Source organism: Semicossyphus pulcher, unplaced genomic scaffold (genome assembly GCF_022749685.1).
Source record: "Semicossyphus pulcher isolate SPU_LCO1_2020_fin unplaced genomic scaffold, fSemPul1.0.p SCAF_17, whole genome shotgun sequence".
Taxonomy (NCBI): domain Eukaryota; kingdom Metazoa; phylum Chordata; class Actinopteri; order Labriformes; family Labridae; genus Semicossyphus; species Semicossyphus pulcher.
Genome location: NW_027211681.1, coordinates 8,783,724 through 8,809,873, shown reverse-complemented (window position 1 = coordinate 8,809,873; position 26,150 = coordinate 8,783,724). Strand labels below are relative to the sequence as shown.

Genomic DNA, 26,150 nt, shown 5'->3' with positions numbered 1-26,150 from the left:
AGAGGCGTCCATTTTTATTTATACGGACAGATATCTTTAAAAGCCGGTCACAGATAAATGGTTTCATTTTTAATAAAAGCTAAATAATATCTACCAAACAATCTACTAACAGGAGTAAACAGTTCATTCGTTTGGGACCATTTTCAGCAGTGAATTAATATTAACTTCTCTAAGCAATATTTTCAGCAGCAGGAGGAGGGAGGTCAAGAGAAATGTTTGCTGGGCAACAAAACAGGCTGTCCTTGTTTGCCGGTTTCCAAAGAACATTCTTTATAAGTTTTATAATGATTAACAAACAAAAGATGTGTATAGATTCTTTACCCTGAAATGTATACTATGTCAAAGGCAGCACGTAAAGTATGCGGGTATAGAGAGTTTATAGATCATTTGGACACAATGTGGTGTGCTGATTACAAACATTAAAGCCCCCCTCCAGCAAAAATCTAGTGTTTAACCTTGTAAACATCTCCATGTGGTGTTTTTCATGTTCTACAAGATGTATCAGGGACAACATGAGCAGTCATCTCCATGGCTGGGCCTGTCTGCTTTTAAACTGCAGTGTACCAAGGACAGGCTGAACAACACGTTTTTTAGATTGGCAGGTTTGTGACTTCACAAACGCAAGGAGCCAATCCCGTTAATGGACAGGGTGACGCTATGCATATCGTTGTGTGTAACCTATGGCAACCACTTCGCAATGCGCAAGCCAGCTGTAACCGTCATCAGAATTTTTGCAAACTCACTACTGACTACTAACGTTAACGTTACTACTGCTAATTACTACATTTCATGCTAGATAAGCGTTTCGTTTTCATGACGGAGGGGGCGGGGACTATGCAGACTGGGGAATTTTTTATGAGGGAGAAGGAGGAGATGCCTCGGGAGGATTTTTACAGGTAATTAAACATTTTTTGCAGAAAAAAAACATATCAGACACAATTTATTATTTCAAGCAGACCATTTTATACGTCTTAAAACATGACTGGAGCTGCTCTTTAAAGAGTTTCTGACACGTCTTCTCCCTCCTTCCAATCCTTCCCTGTCACTTTCCATTGCAAACTACAACTGTTATTGAGTGCCTTTTCTGCAGTAAAGGAAGTCTGAGCTTATTCAATAGCGTAGCCTTTGGAACAGGGAATAAAATTGAGTAATTTGAAATCTTTATTTCCACTTCAGAGATTTTGAATATGGGCTCAAGAAAACCAGCGGGCAATTAAAGACAAAAGGCTGCTGAGTGAATCATCGCTCAGCTGCACCACGAACCTCTAACATAATTTGAAACCATCATGCGCTCCGAGTAATGTGAAATCTACTCAATGCACTGTTATTGGATACGGTGGTGTAAACAAAACATAGGAGGGAAAATACGAGCAGAGGGAGAGGGGGAGGGAGCCCGGTTGTTGTACTCAACAGAAACATGTTATTCCATCACTACAATACAAGGAAACCCTCAAATGAGAGCAATCAGATGACATCATGAGGTTTCCACAACAAACCAGTGCGGCGAGGTCTGTGTTAGGGATTATTTTGTGTGTGTGTGTGGCCAGTACACAACTGCACATCTGAGGGCGTAACACGCTACACACATTCACTGCCACAAACACACCTACATGTTTAAGACCGTCCCTCGGTTTTTCTGCACCAAACAGCCCATCAAATCCATTTCCTCCACTGTGTCATCTCCCCTTCCCTCCTTTCCCACAAACACTGCGCTCTTCCACTAAAGGGAAAAGAATGACGACATCCTCCCATTATAACCCGACTCGCTCCCCATTCCTCTTTCACCCCTTTGCCAAGCCTCCCATCTCACTCCATTTCCTCCACCCTCCTCCTCATAAAAACACCCATCTGCGCCCTCCTTCTCGCTCTGCTTCCTCGCCATGTCTTCCTCTCTCTCTCTCTCTCGCGGCGCCTATGTACATTTCTCTGAAGGTAATTTATTCATTAATCTAATTCCTGGGAATCCATACTGAAATATCCATACATGTTGACGGATAATACGTCTATATATAGATAAACTCCGCAGAGCATGTGCCTCAGCGGTAAGTAAGCTCAGTTGGGAATTAGCTGGTTTGTAAATGTGACTTGTAGCTTATAAAAGGCTCTGATGACATGCAAACTGTCATATCAATATCTCACGATATCCACGGAGGAACATAATGCGTCTTAACGGCATACATGGGAGTATTGAGAGGCTACATTACTAATAAAAAGGACCTGAGATATTCTAATTCCCTGGCTCATATATAAAGGGAAATAGAGTATATATTCTCCAAGGAAGAAAAGCACAGCATGTGACAGGTGGATAAGAAGGTGATACTGTGCTAATGCTAAACTTTCTTTAAACTCTCTGCCCTTAGAAGCTAACACTCTCCTTTGCTCATTTCTTTGAAAAACCAATAGCTGATCTCATGAGTTAACCTAGACAGCATTTATTAAAGTCAACCTCTACAGCAGGCCCGGCTTCACCTTTACAATTAGCAGCTTAGCCTTCTTAATTCAGATATCGGCTGAGGATCAGGAGGTGTTGTGTACACAAAGACTCCTTCCTCCGAGCGAGGTAACCCAAAGGCTTCATTTTAAACGTGTGATGATATTCTGTAACTTTATCCCTTTTTTTCAAACTAATGAAGCCTCTAATGCTTTACAGCGCCTCTATTTCTGAACTGAAAGGACTTTTACTCAGCGCTTTTCTCGGTGACTAACTTGGCCTACATTTTCAGAAAGCTTTTTCCCATACCTCCTCTATTATGGACGACAGTGTCTGGTCCACCTATTGAGGCCAGCTTGACAAGATTCTGACTGGCATGCAACACACCCCGAGTGTGTACAAGGGAGTGTTTGTGTGTTTTAAAGAGTATTAATGTGGATTTATTAGGATTTTTTATGAATACAAAAAGGAGTGTAAATATGTCAATATATGTCCGTTATACATTAAATGTGTGTGAGTTGGTGTGTGTGAGAACCTAACCCACTTTTTCCCATGCCAGTGTCTTCTCCAGGGTGTTTTTGGGTGCCTGTGTTGAGCCATGCGTTAAGAACATTCCCACAGTAAATTATGAATGCATATGTGTGCACGGGTGTGTGCGTGTGCGATAGTAAATTATGAATGTAGTGAGCTGCTGCGGGGGCAACGGGTCCAATGCGAGCTTCTGAACACGTGGCTCACGAAGCAAAGTAACAAAAGATAAAGTGGACATAAGAGAAAAGATGCACCAATCTATAATCTCACTCAGATTAAATGTCAGTTAAATTATAGAGTCTTATTTAAATGATCTGTAGGGTTAAACTCATGGCTCACAAGTACATTTAAGGCGTGGCCGTCTTGCTTGTTAAGTGATGCATGAACTGGTCGGGAAGTAAGTCACAATACTCAAAAGGGTGGTATGAAGTCTTTTAAATTTTCATAGCTGTGTTTTGGGTGTCGCAGGAATTTAACTCATGAAGAGTGTCTTCCCTCACTCCCTATAAAAGCCAGATGTGCCGGCATCTTAACATTGCTCTTTGTACAAAAGATTTTAGCCATTTCTTTTACTTTTTTCTCTCTCCTTTAAATTGTACCCATGTACACGCAGAGCAAACATTGGCTACTGTATGAAACATTTTTATACTTTATTTGAATTGATATCTGCTGCAGCGGTCCCACCGCAGATCACAGAGAAGATCTCAGCAATCAGAGAGATGCTGCGCACAGCAGTGATTAAAACACACAACACTTGTCTGTGTTGTGTGTTTTAATCTGTGAAGTTGCACTGATAGATCCAATGTTAATTAACATTTTTGTGTACTGAACATCAAGGACACTAGACGTTTCGCACTCGGGCCAGTGGTGACCAAGGTTGTAGTGAGCATGTCCTCATCTTGTGGGAAACAGCTCACAGTCTCCAATTCCTCTCACCTATCAACAACTACATTTGACTGCATGAGAGCAAATGCTCATCTATAACCAGCCTATGTAGGTGCATCTTAACCACATGTCAATAATGTACAGGACTAGGTCAAAACCTAGTATGTGGCTAACCGCTTCAGGTCAATGTGCGCTTTTGTGGGCAATGTGTTACAAGGACTGTCCTTACGAGGCCGATGATAACGTGTTTGAAAGCAGGTGCACGCTACGGACGTAGGTGAGGACAGTGGACAAGCAGTGGAGGAGCAGCTCCGCCTACTCCCTGAACAAAGTATCCAGAGCCGTATAGACAGAGGGTCGCGTCAGTGGAGGTCCAATATGCTCCATGATCCGCCATTGCGATGTCCCAACTCTCTCTCTCTACAGCTCTGAAAGTACCGTCACTCACTCAGCCACTCACTCACTAAGTCACTCAGTCACATACAAACCGGTGTGTAGGCCTGATCCCGGTGGTCAGCCAAAAATAAAGGAACTACTGCACAATACGTTAGACCTGGTTTCTGTTGGATAATGGCGCACTAACTTTTTGCTGCCTCAGGATGCTAACAATGCGCCTGACCACATCTCAATTTAAGAAATAAGCACCTATGGGTGCACAGATGAGCATAAGTTGCTACATGAACAACGTGGGCCATGGGTGTGAAAGTAACGTGTTGGTCCGAAACTAGCCATGAGACTTGCACTGTGCTATGCGCCTCTCTGTACCAGGTGTAAGACAGTGCTCCTTATCTGGGTCATCATACCACAGATGGGATTTTTTCTACTACTGCACGTGTGTATGGGCTTATCATTTATGAAAGCATGGCGTGCATTTTGGGATATTTTACCTTAATCTCTAACTCAAAGAGGTTTCTTAGAAGAGGCCCATCTGTTTATTATCAACAACATCAACAAAGTGCTTGTGTCAGCATGTTGATTCATGAAAAATGGGCAGGGGGAAGTAAAGATTTTGTGTTCTCATGTAGGGCGGGTAAAATGATCGCAGTCATAGATACATCTTCACATCGGATACGTCTTCCAGAGTGTGATCTGCGGTGGCAAAAGGCCGGCGCTGTGACAAACTCAACACTTTTTAAAAGCTAGAGGAAGGAAGTATCTGAACATGGTGGCCTTTATGGGGTCATGTCAGAGGCTCTTTATGAGGTCTACAATTTTCATGTTTCTGGATTGTGGCCTGTGGATATGGAGACTGACTTTGTGGTTTGTGCTTTCATATCCAAATGAGCTTAATTTCAGTGTGGTATGAGCGGATATGAACCATAAATCTTTAAATACACTGTGGTAAAGTCACTGTGTCCAAAAAGTTACTGTCCCATGCGGTCCAATGTTTGCATTTAGATGCTCACGTAGGAGCGGAGATTAGTTGGTTACATTATGGTCAAGTGTGACGTTGGTGTTAAAATGCTGAAAGCACCATTTACTCCAATTTAAAAGGGACACCTAGCTTAATTAAACTTGATGCAGTCGTATTGCTCGATACTGGGAGGTGTTTCTAATATTTATTAGAATCACAGTGTTCTCCATTTATTGAGGGTTAGGATTTTATGCTTCCTTATATTTCATGGCTAGATGACATATAAGGGGAGAGAAAGGGACAGAAAGCATACAAGAAAGAAGCTTGTGTGTAACTGGTTTAACAGGCTCAAACCATTGACCGCACAGGAACTTCATTTCTTTGATTTGTCGCTAATTAAATGCAAGAACTGTTTTTCAGTAAACTGTAAGACAACTGAACAGACAACAAAGTTTATTCAGGAAGGATTATTTCAGCGCTGTCTTATTAAGCTGTAATTGTTCAAGCTAAGTGGAACCTAATGAGGCAGGCAACAGAGTTTTATATAAACAACACATTGCCAATAAAATACAACATATGTTCATACTTATGTTGTAATGGAAGCTTTTTTATTTGTAGCTTCGGATATGACATTTATATCATCATTTCAATAGTGTGTCGGCTGTTTTAGGTAGTCTTAACTTACGCCCCGACCAATCTTAAATGCTTCTTGAAAAGCTTAAGTTGTGACTTTTATTGCAGAAACAATAATGTGAGCAGGAAACAAACAGGCGGAATTCATCTCTGTTATTCATCTCGTATCAGGATGCACCTCCAACACTTTGCTTTCTGCTGAGCTATCATGGTGCCTGCAGCAAAGAGCTAACTATAGTGGAAACATGTCAGGTCTGCTGAGACGTTCTCCAGCTCTCTCATTAAGCAAACACACACACACATATACACACAAAATAGACGCACAAATGCATGCAAAAACACACCGGCAGACAGACGCACAACCTTACATGTAGAGACACCCACACACCGACAGCCCTACGCACACAAGCCCCCACTCCCACCCACCAGTGGTTAATTATCTAGCTTTGATTGCGGGCATGTTCGTCTCACATTGTTAATTAGAACTGTGAACACTTCATTAATTAGACCGAGCCGGTCCTCAAGGACCTGGGGAATTCCAGCACTGCATCTCTATGTGTGTGTGTGTGTGTGTGTGTGTGTGTGTGTGTGTGTGTGTGTGTGTGTGTGTGTGTGTGTGTGTGTGTGTGTGTGTCTCCTCACCAGTTTATATCGCTGCATGGGGATCCTACTGGTGTCAATGGGACCTCTCTTGGCTTCGTCGCTAAACCTCGCCTCTGGCAGAGCTACCGCACACATCACGTGGGCCCATCTATACACATACGCACGCGCACACACACACACAATTAATACATTACGATGATTAAGATGCACAGACGATTCAGTCGTCTGAGCTCTGGAGATGAGAGATTGAGTGTGAAGAGATAATGACTGAACAAAAGATTGTCTCACTTGTCGTTTTGGGTTTTTTTCAGAGCTCCCCCTCTGAGGTTACAGAGACAGCATTCCTGAGGAAACATAAACGGAGACAAGTGAGTCAGAGAGAGAGAAGATTATTACACCTGTTTACATTTAAACACCTCCATTTAACAAGAGCGTTGTGCGATGTACTAGATTAAATTTGTAGGAAATCAAAAGTTCAGTGAGACAACTCATGTTTGTAATAGTTTGAAATGTTTATTGCAGCAGTAGTTCACAGCTTTGGTTTGGCGTTGAGGCTCCGACCTCATCCCTCATCACAGATTTATTTTACACGCAGAAATTTGAGAATGGATGAGACAAAATCTTAACCCCCCCCCTCGTCCGAGCCTGCAGGTGGATGCTGGGGCTGAAAGTATGAGCGCGGTACTGGTGCAGGGCAGTGGCGGCAATGACGGAGCAGAGGGAGAGACCGGAAATCTTGCAGCTTAAATAGAGCGCCAAATTGGGAGGAAGTATTTGTCGGGTGACTGTGGAGAATGACGCATGTCAAGTGTGAATCAGTGCAGTTTGAGTTGCCTATCTGAGCAGGCGTTGCTCCATGAATGCATCCAAAGTGATGATACCACAAATGAGATGCAAAGAGCAACATCTTCTCTGTGAACGTTTCTCCATTTAAGAGATATACGCATTAGCAACACTCTTCACATGAGATAAAGGATGAACAACGCCTCAGTTATAGTCAGAACTCGATTGATTAAAACATGGGCCATTTATTAATGTTGTTATGACATTCTTGTCTGAGGGGAACGTTGTCCAATTAAATGAATTTGTTATTCAGAGTCGGTCTGCAAGTGTCGCTCTTTTTATGAGGGCCGTTTCCAATAGCCGTTCTCCTAATGAGCAAATACTGATTTCAAACAAGGAGAAAAATGGTCTTACGGCTGTAAAGCTTCCTTCCGTACAGCGATCGCAAGACCACTGTTCCCTGACGTCATCCGCAGCAACACCGTAGCAACCTGAGGGAGGAAGTGATTGATGAAAACTCAAAGTTACAATCTTCACTCTCACTCAAATAGTGCTGAACAGCTTTGTAGCCTGGTATCAGTGAACCACTCAGTGAACAGCAGACTTGACAGCAAACGATAACGCCATCATCAGTTATAATGAACAGAATAAAATGCTACACCCACATTGTTTCCACAGATCTCCAACAGAAAGATGGTTATTGTTACATGCAGAAAAGCACAGCATTGCAGACTAAGTGGAAATGGAGAGCTCTGTGGTAATTCTGTCTATGTGTGTGTGTGTGTGTGTGTGAGTGTGTGTAAGCGAATAGTTGTGGTCGAGCAAGAAATGCACTGAACACAAGAGGAAGATGTACATCTCGGCATCTTTGTTTATAAACGGATCTGTTTGTGTGTTCATCTGCGCATCAAAGAGCGCTTTGCATGACAGCCAGGCAGGCGCTGGCGTGACAGCGTGCTCTCGTTTCAGACACTTGTGCAGCTAGCCCTTTGTAGCCCAGATGACACTGCTGACAGACACTGCAAAACAGATAGTATGAAAAACAACAGGCACTAAAAAAAGTGATGTTCTGCATAGTTCTGGTCTGTGTGCTTGGTGTGGCAGAACAGCAGAAATGCTTCTTAAAAAATAAATCCTTGTGGCCTCGAACTGAAAACAATTTTGTATTAAAACGTAAGACAAATGTGATTCTTTTCTAAGCTGGCAGCTGGTTATCATCCATGGGCGAGGGGTTTTAGACACACAGGCAAGAGGGAGAAACACTGTATATGTGTGTGCATGTCTCTGTTCTTTTCCTCCACAATCCATCACCAAACCAAAGATAAAATCTAAACTCACCTCCCTTTCCTTTCCCAAGTTCAAATAACAGCACAGAGGGAACGCAACATTAACTTGTACTTATTGTTGGGTCTCAAAACCAAACTTGTGGCTTTTTCATCAGTGTCAAATGACACACACTTCATCTTCTACTCCCCCACTACCGTACCCCCACACATAAGGCTAGTAAATACATGTGTAGTCCATGCATGACACGACGACACTCCAGAGGAAATAATGAGGAGGGATCAGCACAAGTGGCGAGAAAGTATGAGGGATGGAAACTGTCTTTAGGAGAAGCAATGTCATTTTAAAGCTGTGGACTGGGGATGGCGTGTGAGAAGAAAAGCGTGCGTGTCTGCGCTGTGAAAGACGGGCTGAAAGCTCAAGATACTGGAAAAATGTGTATGGATTGGGAAAGAGATCTCGGGTTGTTAAAACGTGTGAATGAGGGATTGAGAAAACGCTCTGTGTATCGTGTCTGTGCGGCCCGTGGAACAGAGAGGCTCCGGGGGTTTTTAAGAGCGTGTGTGAGGGCTCGATACACTGGCTTGGGGCTTCTGGACAGGAAGTATGTGCGGTGAAGTCGGAGGATTCACCCTCATCGGGCTGACGGGGGAAATAAAATACTCCAAACCACAAAGAGAGGGGGAGTAGGGGAAACAGAAGGGGGCTGGAACATTGAAAGGGAGTGAGTCAGGACATAAACCCGCTGAACCTCTCACAGTGACATCAAGGAGGAACATGTAGAAACAAACAATGTGGCTGGTGAGGTAGGTGGTGAAAGTTTGGGAACTATAAACTATCCTTACAGCATCACTATTGACCTTAGGATGCACCAGGCTCTCTCTCACTCACACACATACGCACACACGCACGCACACACGCACTTTCCACTTCTGTGTACATACTTGCATGAACTTGCAGACAACAGCCCTGGCAGTAGAGCAGAGGGGAGGTGCCATCTTCCTGCAGCAGAGGGTTAGTGGGAGTCGGGGGGCAGTTCTGCTCCCGGAAAGAAAAGCAGATCTCTGGGACCAGGGGCGTGGTCCTTCTCAGACCTCTACAGAGGCGTGTGGGGCCCTCCCCTGGAGATGAAGATTTGGAGGTGTCCAAAGCTGAGCTCGATGTATTGTCCTCAGCTTTGTCATCAACCTAAAACATTTCTTTGGTTATTTTTTATGTTCTTAATATCACAGAGGGAGGTAAGAAGAACATTTCCCCTCTTCCCTCACATTAAAAGGTTTTCTTTTGGTAGGCATGTTAGCCAGTGGCAAATTACAGGAGGTTGTTGAATGAAAAACAACAGTTATTTGCAGGAAAACCATGTGCTTCCTTGCCCTTCATTGCCGACAGGCTATTTTTTCAGTTTAAGTATTATTTACCTGCAATAATTTAGCTGTAATTTAATTATTAACATAGGCAGTTGCAGAATATTTATGCCTCTCTGAATGAATGAATGAAAATAAGGCTATGCTTTCACAATAAGAAAGGGTCTGGTATCTGCAACAGTGTTATATACACATGGTTCTCTATTAGAGATAGGCATTTGAAGGCATATCAATAGTTGAATATTCTATAAAAAAAGAAATCGGATATCCGGTTAACCTCACTATAAAAAAAAAGTGCAGGGCACAGCGCTATTTTTTTACCCGCACTCTGTCTCTGCTATTTAAAGGGTGCATTAGTAAGATTGGTATACATCGGCGAGTTGAAAACGTGCGAGTCTCTGATTGTTACTCACACAGGGACACACACAGTAGCGCTCTTCCTCTTCCTCAAGGAAATACCAGTGTATTTGCCGACACAGTAAAATGAAGTTGGACTGAGAGACGGCAAGCTTTTGTTTCCCTCGTCTCTTCACATCATGATACTGCCTTTTCATTTATTATAATCTTCAGACATAACTATATGTGGCGCTGACAAATCAGCCACAGATATTAATTACACCAAGCAGTGTTCATTACGCACACACTGGAGAATACAGCCATGTGATCCTGTCCGATCCTGACGGAGATTTAAATTATTAATTAATTACGCTGCTGTGCCAGGCGTGTTTTTTTTTTATTTATACTTTTTACATACTTTAACATGAGTATACACTTTTAATGAACAATATGTGACTGATATAGCTGATGAATTATATTTTATTAACCAGGCAAAACAAAAAATCCATAAGCTACAGCTGTAGTTGAATATCCACGTTATTTAGAATGATCGATATCCGTGCCCGTCCCTATTCTCTATTGTAGACTTCAAATCAGACATCAACAAACATGACATTACTGTGAGTTTACTGATGTTACCAAGTGATCTTTTAATATTCAGTTGTTATCCTGAACTACAAGAAAATATAATAAGAAACACAAATTTAAAAGTTGAGAGTATCTCTCTTTGAGGCAAACTTTTGCCGAAAACATGAGGTTATTGCGGCAGCAAATATTGCCACAGTGGGGGTGAAAAACAGGAGACGTGTGCTCTAGATGGGATCAGAATCACTGACCAGCAGAGGTAAAATTGAAATCAGCCCATCTGAAGGAGAAATAAAATCTCTGCAAACTTCACTTAAAGGGTGAAAGGAAAGAGTGCAACTGTAAGTGATCTGCCAGTATTGATTCCTGCTGTAATGAGGTACCGTCATATCTTAAAGAGTGTTTATGCTTGAGTCTGCAAAACCTAAAGTCACTAATGAATGTAATGCATTATGGATACAAATATCTACCAACTGGCACTGGTTAGAATTAAGCTCCATTTTACCTGATAGTAGGGCATGAAGAGTGTGCACACGGCACAGTGTGGCTGCATTGATGCTGCATGAGCGTTGTACTCCCTCTCTGCTGTGAAGCAGCTCTTCCTGTTCTGCCACAGGTAGACGAGGGGCTTCGCCCACGCTTCCATTTCCTGCTCCTCCTCATCGGCGAGGGTTGCTTCAGTGGGCTCTAAGTGGAGACAAAACAAAGCCTTACCACCTTGCAATCACTTATCTATTCAATTGGTGCCTCTTTCACTTTGGCCCAGATAATAATTCATGCAAAACAGAGTGCACATCTTACTCCGGCAATTTGTAAATCAAGCCTATTCTAATTCTAATTCAATCACGTGACCTGAATAGAAATCAAACGTAGCATGCATCATTCTCACAATTAACATCAGAAGTATTAATGGTCTTGTTGTTAAGTCAGAATTGACTCATCCACAGTGGTGATGATTTGCTGATTTGCTAAACATGTCTGTTTATGAAATTACCCAAAATGATAAAGAGCTCCCATCATCATGTACTAGGCTTCTGCAGCCATGGACATTTCATGGTCATTTCTCACTCAGGGACAAAACAACCAAAATGGCTGCTGAATTATTCATCCTTTTTCACAACATCGGACATGATGAATGTGACCGTGTGTGTGTGTGTGTGCATTAGCAGTTGTTAATTGAGGGCCCTCCCCTCTTGCTCTGTTAAAACCATGAAAACAAATAGAGTATCTATCACAAGCTCATTTTACTGTGGTAGGCCTGAGAGTTAAATCTGTTTGGTTTATGGCTGCATTGACGTCAGAAGAATCATTTTGGGGGGACATAAAATGTGAAAAATGGGGAGAGGAAGTGCGGACCGCAGAGTTGAATGGTTCAATGGTTATAAAGCTACGCAGCAGGGGAACACAAACTTTACCGGACATTACTTAATACAAGTTTTGTGTTAACTATATTTAGGCAACAAAGCCAGCTCTATTCCTCCTGGGGTTATTTTATTTATAGCTACACAACCTTTCAACACGGAGAAAGTCAGGGTTTTTAAGAATGCTTTAAATTGTGTTCTGGTACACAAACCAAGAAAAGATGAGTTATGGAAACTGTTTCTCGGCTCGCTGCGATGCAACCAGCAGAAAGTAAAGAATCATGGGTTCTGGCCTGGTGCACCCACAACGCAGCACCGACCACAACAGGAAATGTCCTTGATTTTTTATTGACTTGGCTTATAGTATGTGCATGTGAGCTCAATGACTGTCTTTTTAAGGTTAACACTTAAGGACACCTTTCAGTACACAGTGTGAACAGTGCGTGTGTGTGTGTGTGTGTGCCCACCATCATCGCTGACAGCTTGTTGTTTGACAGCAGTGGGTACAGCCCGTGCAGTAGGTTTCCTGAGTGGGTGACGCCAGCTCTTAGTGGTCCTCTTCACTGACAGCGCAGAGTACTAGTAGGCAGACATCATTGAAAGGCATTAAAGTGCAAATAATCTCTATTTGTACTGTATAAAACTTGAGCTTAAGACTGAATTTATGACTGAGTGGAAAACTGCACTCACAGCACAAACCTCTCCAGGCTCCAGTCCTGATTCATCACACTCGTAGTTACTTGTATCGTTTTCCTCCTCCTCCTCCTCCTCTTCTTCTTCCTCTTCTTCTTCTTCTTCTTCTTCTTCCTCCTCATCAGATGAGTCACTACTGCTCTCTCCCTTGACATTACTCTGCTGCTCGACCTCTTCGCCATCAGATCCCCCTTCTTCCATATCAGACACCCCATCCTGTTCTCCTCCAACCATCCCGGGAGGTAAAACAGAAGTATCAGAGTGTAGGCTCTCCTCTGCGTCTCTTTGTCTCTCCAGCTCCCTGCACAAGGAAAGCGCCTCAGACCCCTCTGCTTCCCCTCTGTGGAGGTCATAATCTCCACCAATCCCAAGGGGCTCAACAACACCGACTGAAACTAGCGAGGTGGGCTCGAGCTGGGCCCAGGTGAGAGGCCCACCCTCCTCTTCCATGTTCTCCGACTCTCTGAGGTCTTGTTCCGGGTCCTCCAGGTCTGTGACCTCTTTGCACTGAGGTTCAGTCCACATGGTGTACGGGAGGGTGTCGTGGGTGAAGTCAGAGGGGAGTTCTGGGTGCAGACTCTGGATGAGTACAGCGGGACCCTGGGAATTGAAGTTTCTCCAGATGCTGCTGGAGAAAGGTTTGGGCTCGATGTACGAGTTCTGGGAAGTGCAATGTGAAGGGGAGTATGTAGTGTGGCTGTTGAGCTGAGCAGCTTGCGATGCAGAGTGACTGTCACTATGAGTGCATAATGGAGGCAAAGGGACTATGGGATTATTGTTTGAGGAACCAGTTAAAAGAGAATTAACACTTCTTGGACTCAACGCAGCTCCTCTTTGTGCTGGCTCCTTTGAGTTATCTTTATTTGGTAACTCTGCAAAGCTGTATTGCTGCTCTGTGTGATGTGAAGTGCTCTGAACCAACTGGCGAGGGGAAGCATCACTATGTCCGGTGGTTACATTTTCCAGCGTGGTGCGATCCTTTTCTGCAGCAATTTCTGCTTTTACTAGCATTTCATGGACACCACCAGATGTTATTTTGTGCATAGCATTGATGGTTAAATGACCCGTGTTTCCTTCTGAAACAGATACTGCTGCCGCTTCACAATTATAAGGAGAATCCAAACGCCAGTTGTTGGCATGTTCTACAGCGAGAGGTTCTTTAGAAATCATTAAGTGAGTTTCTCTCTCTTCCTGAAGTGAGGACGGAGAGCCAGTTGGCGTCTCGCGTTGAAGCACAGGTGCAACCTGGTCACTGCACAGTCTAGATTTTGGGACATCAGTCAGACCATCATCAGCCGGGGTGAGCGAGGGCATCTCTTGGGTCAGTACAGGTGGCAAAGGGCAGATTCCAACCTTATCTGCTGTCTCAGGTGTGAGCTGTGGCATATCCACTGCATTCCTCTGTAGCAGAGGAGGGAAAAGATTTTCCTCAGTGCTGCTTTTTTCTAAACTGCAATTGTGTCCTGAAGGGGAGAGGGAGGCACCTGATGTGTGACCATCCCCCTCTGCTGGCTCAGTTTTCACATCATAAAGTGCTTCTGTAGTGGAGTGTGGATTTATACATTTTGGATCAACAACTGTGTCCATGTTCTCTGCTTTAGCAGCGTTTTTAGTGTTATTCTGAGAACCCGCGTCCATGAGGCTGTCGGTGTTTGGTGTTAGGCTTAAAGTGTCTTCTCTACATGAAGAACGAGGTGTCTGAGCTTCACAGTCAGCGGAACAAAAGCTCATCTCAGTCTCAGCAGAAGTGCTTGTTGTGTGGGAAGGTGAGCCGAGTTTGTTTGCCTCCGGTGGAGGCACCCTGATAGAGCAATCCTGAAGAGTTGAGAGGTCTTGTGGTTCAGGAGAGCGACACCTTGACTCATTAATTCCAGGATGCATCTGGGAAGCCTCAGGCCATTGTCTGAGTCCTTCAGGAGTCCTGCTCGTGACCCCTGACCCTGAGAAGTGTTGAGGGTCAGTATGAGTGTCTGTCTCTGCCTTTAGGTCATTCTTGTCTGGTAAGGCAGAGGAGGGATTGGTGCTGCAGGGAGAGTTATGGGATGGCCCCTTGTTGGAAAACCCCAAACTATTACTCTCTACTCGATTCACCTTGACCACACACATCTGTCTGCAAGGACCTGTTGAGGATAAAAGGATGGACACAACAGGAAACATACCATCAAGGAAAGCACGCAAAAGCATTTTAACAAATCACAGTTATTTTAAAACGATAGTCACACACATCCCTCACATCAACACTCAGCTCAACTCAGACCAGCTTTTGCTCTCTCTCACTCTCTTACCAGACAGCTGAAAAGAGTTGTGATTCTGGTTGTGCTTTGACTCCGTCTCCTTTTTCTTCTCTGTCTCCTCTTCCCTGCTGGTCGTCCCAGACACGGACCTTCGTACTTTGGGTCCGGGCGGACCGCCCAGACCTTTCCTCTTGCTGCTGCTCAATGCCGAGCTGCCATTCAGGCCAACAGGCTCCTCGGTGGTTCTCAGGCGCTTCGAGCGCATACGGGAGTGACTGCTGCTGTGAGAATGGAGAAAGAACAAGGGAGATTGACACTCAAACGATCAATTTACCACCTGAGAGCAATAAAAGCAAGAGAGGAAATCTGTGACTTTTACAACTAACAATTATTTCTGGTAACATACATTAGGTCTCTAGCCAATACACAAGCCACCATCACAATCTGATGCATCTCAAAATGTTTATAAATAAATATTTCCTGTTACAACATCGTATTATGTTTCTATATCCACACAGATGAGGAATGTGTTTATATCACATTATATGTATACTATTAGCACCACTCCTACTCCAGAGAACTCTTCCTTAGCACTGCTAGATGTAAAACAGTTTCCTCTCTTACGGTGTGGCCTAGAAAACAGAAACACTGTCTGAATATGAATACAGTACCCTTTATTAGTAGGCTTGGTCTTGCGCCGCCTCTGCAACCAGCTCTGCAGCTCGGGTGTTGTGCTGGGCGTGGCGTGTGTGTGGTCAATAGGTGTAGAATCTTTGCCCAGCATCCAGTTAGGGTAGCGCTCCGGCTGAAAACGTTTCACAAAGGGCTCCATGGATATCTTTACCATGTCTCTGCTACATGTGCACTACATGAGAGGGAGAAAAAGAGGACAATTACTCTCAGAAAAAGCCTTTTAAGCTTAAAGTACAATTAATTCTCTTCAGTTTGATGCTCTTAAAATTAAATGTATTCAAATCTGAGACATTATGTTGTCAGCCTTTCCAAAGAGTGTGCAAAGGAGCACACAGATTTGAGGAAAATGTTACCTGAGTGGCCACTTTGCCATAATCTATCCAGCGCACAGTGGCAAAGTTGGTGGACTCTGCACAGTTGAAGCCATGATTGAAACCAGCATGGTAGCCGTAAGGGAAGGTGATCATGAACTCTCCAGCTTCCTGAGTTATCTGACAATTCAGAAATAAGAGGAGATGAGGGACAAAACAGCCAGCAAAAGGAAAATAAATAAAACAATAATTCAAATAAGCCTCGGCATTTCAAAACTACCTCTGCTAATTTAAGTGGCAAGAAAAGCGGGTTTCTGAAAGTTGGTAAATAAAGAGAGTAAGAATGGCAAGATGACGAGGAGTGAGAGTAATTTTTCAAAGGAGCTCAGCGCCTACCTTATCAAAGGGAATGCCATACTTCTTCAGTATGGAAGGGGAGATTAGAGTCATCTTGTGCCGAAGAAAAGCCTCACACCCCTTGAAGCTGTTGGGAAAGAAACCTGACAAAAACATGCACATACACATAAATATTTAAGACTGAGAATAAACCAGGCAAAACAAAAAACACAATCCTCATAATTTACCATAGCTTAACATTATTATCTGACAGGACAGGAACATTTACATGAACTGCATGAAACAAAGAAAAGCAGCAACTTTTCCTCAGAAAATCTTCCTTTATGACTTATTTTCAAATTCTTCTTTTTCAGCCAACAACCTTCTTTCTGTCAATCAACTTATGGATTAATCAAGCTTGGTTGCAGAACACTTCCTCATCAATTTACTTTGTTGACTGGATGGCTGTCTGTAACACTTAGCCTCATGTTACTCTACTGTGATTGGTTGTGGCTTCCACTTATCCAGTAAAGAAATCACTATTGCTAAGTTCAGACATAATAGCCTCCTTTTACATTAACAGCAACAATCATTCAGTTCTACCTGCAGTCATATGTATTACAGTTGAGTGAGTCTACTAATGCCTTACAGCATGGATTTTCCCAAAGTGGTTTGTCGATACATTTGCACATTTGTTTAGTTTACATCACTATGTAGCAGTCAGAGCTCATTCGCATGCTGTATCTTTGGCTGCACGGTTACCTCCTGTGCCCTCTCATCGCCGGGTTTAAATTCTGTGCCTTGCTTTGTTGTTTAATTCAGACCAGCTTCTGTATGCTGCGATCATTATTTAATAATTATTCAATTACCTCTTCAGCCTCCTTTTATACGGAGAATACAAAGAGAAAATCAATTATTCCTTTACCTGTAGCCAGACGCTCCAGTCTCTTCCCGTGCTCAGGGGGGATGGCGTACCTGTTAGAGACAACACAAAGATATGGAGCAGACAGAATTATTTTGGACTTTGTTAGTGATATTCTGAACATGTACTGTTCATTATACCTGCACTGTAGTAAACACGGATGGTTGCAAACCATTTTTCAAGAGCAGCCTTTGCAATTGCAAGACTGCCATCATGTGGTGGATAAAAGAATGATTGCCAGAATGAAGCGTTTCAATCGTTTCTGGCATGGCACTATTGTTTCAAATTATAATACAAAGAAATGTTATTCTTTATGGTTTAGAGGGTTTAAGTCAAGTCAAGTCACTGTGTGATTTTGTACCTGGAGCGAATGCCAAACACATTACATACACGTTCAGAAATTGTAGCAAAGGATGGAGGCAGACTATAGGTGTATTGTTGCCCTTGTGCACCTGTCTGGAACAATGAACGGCCACTGTTTTTACTCTCACTGAGAATAGAGTATATTTTCAGATGGCATAATTCAATTGAAGTGATTACATCTTCTAATGAGCTTGAAGATCTAATCATCATGCTTGCTCGTAGTGCATTAATGATGGGTCTCTCTAAATACTATTAGAAAGAGTATGGTCTAGACCTGCTCCATTTAAGTGTCGTGGGATAACTGCTGTTATGATTTGGCGCTATATCAATCAAAACCGATTGATTGACTCAAGTGTTTGTCGTGCAATAAAAACAAATAGTCAACAGTTGTCATAGTGACACATAAGCTGCATTTATACTGCAGCTAAAAGATTCAGATTTTTACCCCCCGATGTGCCACAGATCTGATTTTATTCAAATCAGTGTGAACAGTTAAATTCAGATTGACATGAGGCACTTAATCAGAATCCAAAACATGTGACCTGCATGTGACCTGTATTTGAACACTCAAATCGGAATTGGTCCGTGTTGCCATGGTAATACGCACATTTCCAGAAATTATTCTAAAGGAGAAGAAGGCTTCTTTTTTCCGCTTGACCATAGAAGACAACGACACGCAGCAGTGGAGAGACGGCGAAACAGCAGATTTAACTGCTATTTGTGGAGATGCCTCTATCCAATCAAAACTAGAAGGCTCATACCGCAACCGAAGCGTGTTCGAAAATATTTCGAGAACACTTATCTGATGCAGATGTCGCTTACTTGCACTAACGTTTATGTAAATCCAATTATGTAAAAATTGTTCTTGCAGAAGCATTGATTAATTAAAACAATATTGCTTTAATGCAGACATATGTTTCAGGGACTAGTAGAATCCTCTTACTGCTGTGCATCAAAGGGTAAAATCAAGAATTGGACAACATTTCTAAATATTGAGACATAGCTAAAAATATTTGGATATTCTACACAGGCCGTACTGCCAAGCTCCATATGGAGCCTAGTTTTGTCCATAATAGGGACGCAAAAACAACCACTTACTGCTGTTGAGTCGAAGAGTTTAGAGAATCTTATTTTGACCTTAATTTGCTTTTTTGTGCGCCACACTGCTGACGCAATCTGAAACGAAAGTATTCCCAAAGTTCCCGGCAAGAAACCCAGGCAGTGTGACAGGATTCCCTCAAGGTTTGATGAGGCATTCCATCTGACTCGCACCATCCGCCCTCAGGTTTGTGGCATTTCTATCATCATATCACCTGTCAGCTTAACAGAGCAGTGAGAGACAGGGTGAGAGGGAGAGGTGAGCTCAGGTAGAGGTGACATGGGGAGTTGGAGGGGATTGAGAAGAGGTGCATCTTTAAGCTGCTCCCCTCCAGGGACGTGATGTCAAAAAAGCAGCAAGATGAAAGAGTGTATATCAGTGTGTGTGTGTGCGTTAGATGATAAGGGTATGCATGTGTGTGGGTACTTGGCACGTAAGGCTGCTCTCTGTGAATGTGTGTGTGTCTGTGTTTCTGTGTCTATGTGTGTGTGTGCCACTGTCTGGCTGTGACACTGATCCCTGTGGGGTTGCAGGGCTCACTGCTCTAATGAGCAGAACTCCCTCCAGGGCAAGAGGCAGAGAGAAATGGAGCAAGCCGAGCTGACAAAGAAATAAAAAGCAAACTCTATTTTGATCTACCTGCATTCTTCACCTCTTCTCACACCCTTTCATTTTAACCCTGAAACTCCCTAAAACCCAGCTCCTCAGCATTTTGAGCATACCTATGCTCTGGTCAATTAAAGACCAGCTCCAGTCATGTTGTAAAGACATATAAAATTCTCTGCTTGAAATAATAAATTGTGTCTGATATTGTTTTTTTCTGCAAAATACGTTTAATTACCTTGTAAAAATCCTCCCAAGGCATCTCCTCTCGCATTAATATTCCTGAATCTGCATAGTCCCTGCCCACTATGCAAACTTCCAACCGCTCCCTCTGTCGCGAAAACAAATCACGTCTCTGCCATCGTTTAGTGGCAACTTGTTGAAACGTAGCTAGCTTGAAATATAGCAATTAGTAGTAGTAACGTTAACGTTAGTAGTCAGTGAGTTTGCAAACATTACGATGACGGTTACAGCTGGCTCACCCATCGCCAAAGTGGTTGCCACAGGTTGCACATAATGATATGCGTACCATCACCCCGTCCATTAACGGGATTGGCTCCTTAGGTTTGTGACGTCACAAACCTGCCAATCTGAAAACGTGTTGTTCAGGGGGTCTTCTGAGAAATTCAAACAGAGTTTGGCTACTTTCAAGTATGCTAATGTTGAATCTGTACATGAAAATCTACCATGAGGGAAACTACTTTAAACCTCATCTTCACTGTTTTTTTAACATGACCAACTTAAAGGGTAACTTCACTCTAGATCTATATCCATATTGGTGAATTTTGTGTATAGTGGCCTTATCCTTAATACACTATAAAGTGATGCTAGTCCCAGTATACATAAATGTATATCTGAACTCATTTTCCTTCTTCCATCTTTCAGAAAGGTAAAGTAATTCTGTCCTCTAGCCGCTCCAGGAACTGATATGAAATTCAATGGGACCCCTCCCCACCCAAAAAACAACATGACAGTCTCACATTCACACACTCAAAGACAGCTGCAATTTTACAATTTCCAAAGACATGGAGATACTGAAGTTTGCAACTGTAAGTGGTGGGAGTAGAACATCTAATGCTACACTAGAAGTTTACAATGTTTATCTGTGTCGAATTTATAGAATCAATGTGTACTATATGGTTTGCTCCACTGTGCAGACAAGAATGATGGCGTCTAAGAAATCAAACCATATGCTTGAGCCCTTTGAGAATAAGAAAACTCCTCATGCACACTGCCTCCCTCAATATTACCCCTTTCCCACCATGTGCCTGTCGGCCTCTTTTCTGCCGCGTCACCGTCTGACGTGACAAACACACCAGGGTTAGTTAGACAGGGTTAGTAAACAGTGAAGATGTTACGGTGGTTGGGTCTTCAGTGTATCTATTACTCATTCAGTCTGTTTATCAAACTCGGCGCTAACACATTTGGAACGATGTTCAAGCGCTGCTTGGACAGAGACTAGCTGAATTTGTAGCTGAGATGACACAGGTTCTGTGTTCCCATCAATGCTGATCGGAGCCGAGGAGATAATTACCCAGGTCTACTGCAGAGTAGTGGTCGACCGATAAGGGTATTTCATTGGCCAATGCTGATGCCAATATTTAGAGGGCAGGGTGGCCGATGGCCAATATATGAGGCCGATATCATGTTTATCATGTCTATTTTTGCATTTGATAAAATACAACAATTTAATAATAATAACAAATGAGACACAAAATTGCTAAACTACTGCAAAGTCATTTGACCCGGGTCTGAATGTCGATTGTATACTTCCCCACTGAGCAAAAAAGCCGGGTGTTAGCGGGTTCTTTGACCAGTGGGAAAGCAGCTTATGTCATCTAATCCCCAAAGCTCAACATGCGTTTTTATTCTCACTAGTATTTGGATTCTCTAAAGGATATTCAGTTATTGCAGGTAACCACCTCCTCAGTGTGCAAAACAAGCATTAAGGGAACAAAACCCTGGGGCCATATGCAACAGAATGGCTGAGTCAATCAAATGAAAGCTATGAAATCGTGTAATTCACCATTTAAATCCACTTTTTGAAAATCAATCATGAAGGAGATTTGAATGGAGAGCGCTAAAGATGGGCTCTGCAGCCCTAAAGCAAATGTGGATGTACATTATGAAAAGGAAACTTAATATAAATATATAAGTATATAGTCAGTACACAGTCCTACCAAGAGCAGTGATGCCATATAAACAGAGACCTGTTCCTATGACAGGAAAGCTTTTACCTGTATCACATATAGAATACTGAACCTGCTGTCCCTGTCGTTTAAAATCACAGCTCTGTTTTAAACGTCCCAGGAGAATGGGAGAAGAAAAAAAGCCACAAGGATGGGACCTTCAGTAAGTTCAGTTGACTGGAGTTCACTTGTATGAGTTGCATTGCTTATAGCAATGAATGGTATCCATGGAAACAAGCATCATTAGCAACCCAGAAAAGCATAAAACTAGGGCACTAATACCGGTGCTGCCCAACGAGTGCAACAAGTAGTTTATAATACATCGAAAATTGACAACATAATACTCATTAGAGACCATGGTTGTGTTTTGTGGCAATTTTGTTCTAGGGAGAATTATGTGTTTAAACCCCTGTATCCCTGCCCCACTTACCAGGACTTGGGCTCTCCGAAATGGAGGTAGTTGATGCTGTACAGGTCCATATCTTCAGTGTGCCAGGAAAAGGTGGTCTTCCACATGCCAAAGTACAGATATGGAGTGTTAACCCCCTGGATCGATACGCCACAGTCCTCCTCGATAACATCCAAGATGGAGTTTAGGTGGCCAATGTTCCACTCCTCCACATCCTAAGAGACACAAGCAACAGTTACGTACACTTAGGGATCAAACCTGCAGGTTAGTATTACGGCACTTTAAAATCCATTCAATATGAGCAATATATAGAGCTTAATTTCAATCTTTGTGCAGCAGGCTGGCCAGCTGTCTGATCACCCCTTTTGCTTTGCATTGAATACAAGGACCATTACCTAAGAAGACGCACTGTCCATGGATCAAAAATGAAGCAATGAGAATGTAGTTTTTTCTCTAACACAGACACTGTGATAGTGGCAATCAGAAAGCTATGCAGCTAATGCAACTCTGGCAAAACTATAGTTGCATGTATTGTATTTCAATGAAAAATGTAAGATTGTCGATGCCTTTAAACTTCTGAAAACATACGCCATTTTAAATAGTTTTTATTATCTAAAGCTTTATTTGATGACTGATGTGAAATAAGTTTACATTCAGTTTACCAAATGATTTCCACAATAACCAGTGACCGAGCCAATTATGAAACTGAACCAGTAAACACTAAACCTCACTGATCAAATAGAGATTAAATAACAAAAATAATAAAGTCATCTACCTCATCGTAGAGGCTGCCACTGACATCAGCACCATATATGGGCGAGACAAAGGTAAGGTTCTTCCAATATTTCCTTTCGAGATCTTCATAATTCAGGTAGCGTGGTGTACAGTACCTGTGGATGAGAGAGACATTACATTTGATATCATGAAACGGCTGGCTCTTGCACATTTAAACCACTCCAACTCCAGGCTTGATCAAAACCAGAGCTCTGAAAAATAATTCATGAAATACGTTTTAATTTTCTCACCCTTTTTCTATTTCTGCCTTTTCTTTTTTTTTAAGGAAATGTTAGCAATAAAATACAATGTTTACTGTATCTTAATATTTATATCAAACACACACATAAACATAGTGCTGTTGGTAAGTGTCTGTATTTAGACAAATAGACAGTTTGACTTCTAGATGTTCTGTATTCCAAGAAAATACTTGTGTTAAATTGGTAAATTGTGTAATATACTGTGGACAAAAACAACATTCTTTCCCTGGCAGCATCAGAATGAAATCCATTTGTGAATGTTGTAAATGTATGCTGTTTCCCGTTCCTCTAACATAATCAATAAGGCACTGAAAACAATTCAAATTCAAAGCCATAATACCCACATGTCACTGTTAGCCAGTCGCCTGAACTCCTGCACACTAAGGGGCTTCTTCTGGATGTTGTATTGAGTGAAGAGCCCTGACTGGCCCGCCACCATCTGCTGGATGGGAGCATCGATCATCAGATCATCTATGTCGTCATAGGTACGACGGGGCTTCCAGCCTTTAGGAGGAATCACCTGAGGGACAAATAAAGGAGAAAATTATGCTGTAGAACATGACACAGGGAAAGAATATCCTTGTATGTATTGATCACTCTGATCAGCAAAACCACAAGCCAGTATTTATGAATGATATGTCAAAATAAATGTTGTTCTCTGGTTCACTTTTTTTTCTGTTTACCTCTGACTTCCTAAAATTGACCTCAGTAGAAAATGATAATGTGCCATCAGGCTTTGCAACAGTCATCAACATTTGAAACACTAATCTAGTAGTTATGGGAAAGTGCACTATCATCATCATGATTCTCAATTTACACAAAGGTAAACAAGTATTTCTTGGGGGTTAGGGTTGAACATTCCCCAAGTTGAGTCTACCTACCTTAGCCAGGCCTGCGCGGTGCGCCCCCTGAGACTCCATATAAACCAGGTACTGGTTGAAGTCCTTGAACTCTTCCATGGTAGGCCTGAAGGTCATAATCTTGCAGGTGGGGTTTGCAGGGGTGAACACCTCTGCTCCCGCCATCCTGCCAGCTCACCAGATCGAACCTATAAAAACACATTAACACATAAGATTTGCTTTTTAAAAATTTGGACCAAAATTAGGTCTGGAGGAAAATATTAAGTTGGTAAATAAATCACTACTTTATTACCTTTTGTTTTCAAAAAGATAAACAAATGAATCATTACCTGAGCAAGGTAATATGTTTAAATTTTAATACTTGATTGTGATCAATTTGTCTTGATTGTTCAAATTAACATACTTGTTACATATTACACATTATCCTCTTTTAAAGATTTGATTCATTTTTGGAGTAGCAATAAACCATTTTATGTGGTTACCAAGTGGTTTTGGTTTAACAAGTATTTATGGCAGAATTAAAGCCAAGTGAATAACAACAGTGACTACAACATTAGGCTTGTATCCATTTCACACTTCAGACATCTCACTTACATTTTTTCCAATGTTCAATTAGTTACTTCCCTTTTTTGCCTCTCCTGCAATGATGAATCATGCTAAATTCGTATTACTGTAAGTGTTAAAGGATATTAGGATACAAGTGTCATCATTAATTTTGTTATTTTTTTATTGAATTGGTACAAAGTTTATACCATTACAAAAAACACTCGTAGTTACAAGTGTCTAACTGCAACTAGAAGGCGCTTGGTTTGTGTCAGTGAAAACTTTACCACCAGATGGAGCTAGAGATTCAACAAATGTCGATTTGATCCTTTGATCCTTCCTGATGCCAACGACGCTTTTCAGATTTTTGTCCCATCCACCCATCCCACTCCCAACTCTGACTTTACTGAGCACCAAACAAAGGATCAGCCTGCCCCGAGGGAAGCTGTAGTGATTTCCAACTTATAACGTTACAACGCTGCAAACCACATCGCAATGCCCTGCGACTCGATTATGTAACAGGCATATGCAGGCTGAAACAAGTTATTGAAAAGCGACCAGTTTTAGCGTTCACACACAATGTATTTACAATATTACTCTCCTTCAGACGTTTAAGCATCAGTGTAATAACGTGGATAACCGTAATCCGGCATATTCGACCTTTAATTAACGCAAAATAACTTATTACAGCCGCTCAGGAAAAGTAAATCACGGCTTAGTTGTAGTTTCGCTTTGAGTGTTGTATGAGCAGGCTGATCTTTGTTGTCTACCAAGCCAGCTAACCAGCCATCGTGTTGTTATGATGCAGAGCTATGGCTGAACAGAGAGCGCAGCCTGCTAGCTCAGCAGGCTAGCTTCATTATAGTTAGCTTGTAGACTAAAGGGTGACTCTTTGCAACGAGTTTGTTATGTGTTTTTGGGCCTGAATCGTTAGCACTCGGGTATAACTTCGCAGAGGGGAAAGGGAAGGCATGACTAACTATTCGGCTAAGCTAGCTTCCACCCGGGCTAGCTAACTTCTTAATGCACGAGTCAACTGGGTTTAAATGTCCCTGAAGGTGGCTGCAGACAGGCCCGCAGCTAGCCTCTCTACTGGGTGACACTGTGCGGCTCAAATGATACAGTCTGATAATAACGTAGGAAACACATTATTTGTCGATATCGTAAGTTTATCAAAAGACAGAAGAACAATGACAGAGCACACAGCACGATATGCCCATTGGCATGAGCGCGTGCCAACTTGTTCGGTTGGCAGCGCTAACGGTTAGCTGTTGATAGCTCGGCTAACTCTGCAAAGGAGTCACGAAATGCACACTGCTTTGTGATAAACCGGCACTATGTTAGCTCCCATACACACATTTCGCTAGTATATCACATGCTGTTTCTGTGAAAGTATAAATCAGTTTACCCTTAGTGTAGAAAGACGGGCTTCTGTTGTTGTTTATCCCCTTCCTTGTTCGTCCAGCTGATTCACATGACAGCTGCTCTGCTGCCACTGCTGCTTCGTGCCTTGTAGAAAAGGGGCGGTGTTCCAGACCGCCTCGACTCCAGCTCAACTGTGTGTCAACGTGCTAACAGGCACGGCTGTGTTGAGAGGCAGTAAACCTATCCATGTACTGTGAGATCTGCGAATCACGGGATGCGTTGATGAACTGAAACGCCTCCAATGTTGGTAGAAAGTGCACCTGCCTGCTGCATCTCCAGCATGCTA

The 26,150-nt window shown here is 42.5% G+C and overlaps 1 protein-coding gene across 6 annotated transcripts in view; it reads right to left on the bottom strand.

Annotated features, from left to right (window-relative positions):
* kdm4c (lysine (K)-specific demethylase 4C) overlaps positions 1 to 25,918 on the bottom strand; it is a 30,787-nt gene extending 4,869 nt beyond the window's left edge. For 4 of the 6 annotated variants that reach the window (XM_069665530.1, XM_069665534.1, XM_069665532.1 and 1 more), the window contains exons 1-17: positions 25,848 to 25,918; positions 23,918 to 24,084; positions 23,381 to 23,556; positions 22,778 to 22,892; positions 22,024 to 22,217; positions 17,343 to 17,392; positions 16,478 to 16,581; positions 16,124 to 16,261; positions 15,749 to 15,942; positions 15,129 to 15,358; positions 12,841 to 14,963; positions 12,618 to 12,729; positions 11,295 to 11,476; positions 9,449 to 9,692; positions 7,635 to 7,711; positions 6,726 to 6,781; positions 6,477 to 6,585 (exon numbers count right to left, since the gene is read on the bottom strand). In XM_069665530.1, coding sequence (XP_069521631.1) covers positions 6,477 to 6,585; positions 6,726 to 6,781; positions 7,635 to 7,711; positions 9,449 to 9,692; positions 11,295 to 11,476; positions 12,618 to 12,729; positions 12,841 to 14,963; positions 15,129 to 15,358; positions 15,749 to 15,942; positions 16,124 to 16,261; positions 16,478 to 16,581; positions 17,343 to 17,392; positions 22,024 to 22,217; positions 22,778 to 22,892; positions 23,381 to 23,556; positions 23,918 to 24,061 — 4,248 coding nt within the window. In that variant the 5' untranslated portion in view covers positions 24,062 to 24,084; positions 25,848 to 25,918. The remainder of the gene's footprint in view (positions 1 to 6,476; positions 6,586 to 6,725; positions 6,782 to 7,634; positions 7,712 to 9,448; positions 9,693 to 11,294; positions 11,477 to 12,617; positions 12,730 to 12,840; positions 14,964 to 15,128; positions 15,359 to 15,748; positions 15,943 to 16,123; positions 16,262 to 16,477; positions 16,582 to 17,342; positions 17,393 to 22,023; positions 22,218 to 22,777; positions 22,893 to 23,380; positions 23,557 to 23,917; positions 24,085 to 25,847) is intronic. The other 2 variants (XM_069665533.1, XM_069665531.1) reach the window with 2 other exon arrangements.
* Positions 25,919 to 26,150: the final 232 nt, after the last annotated feature.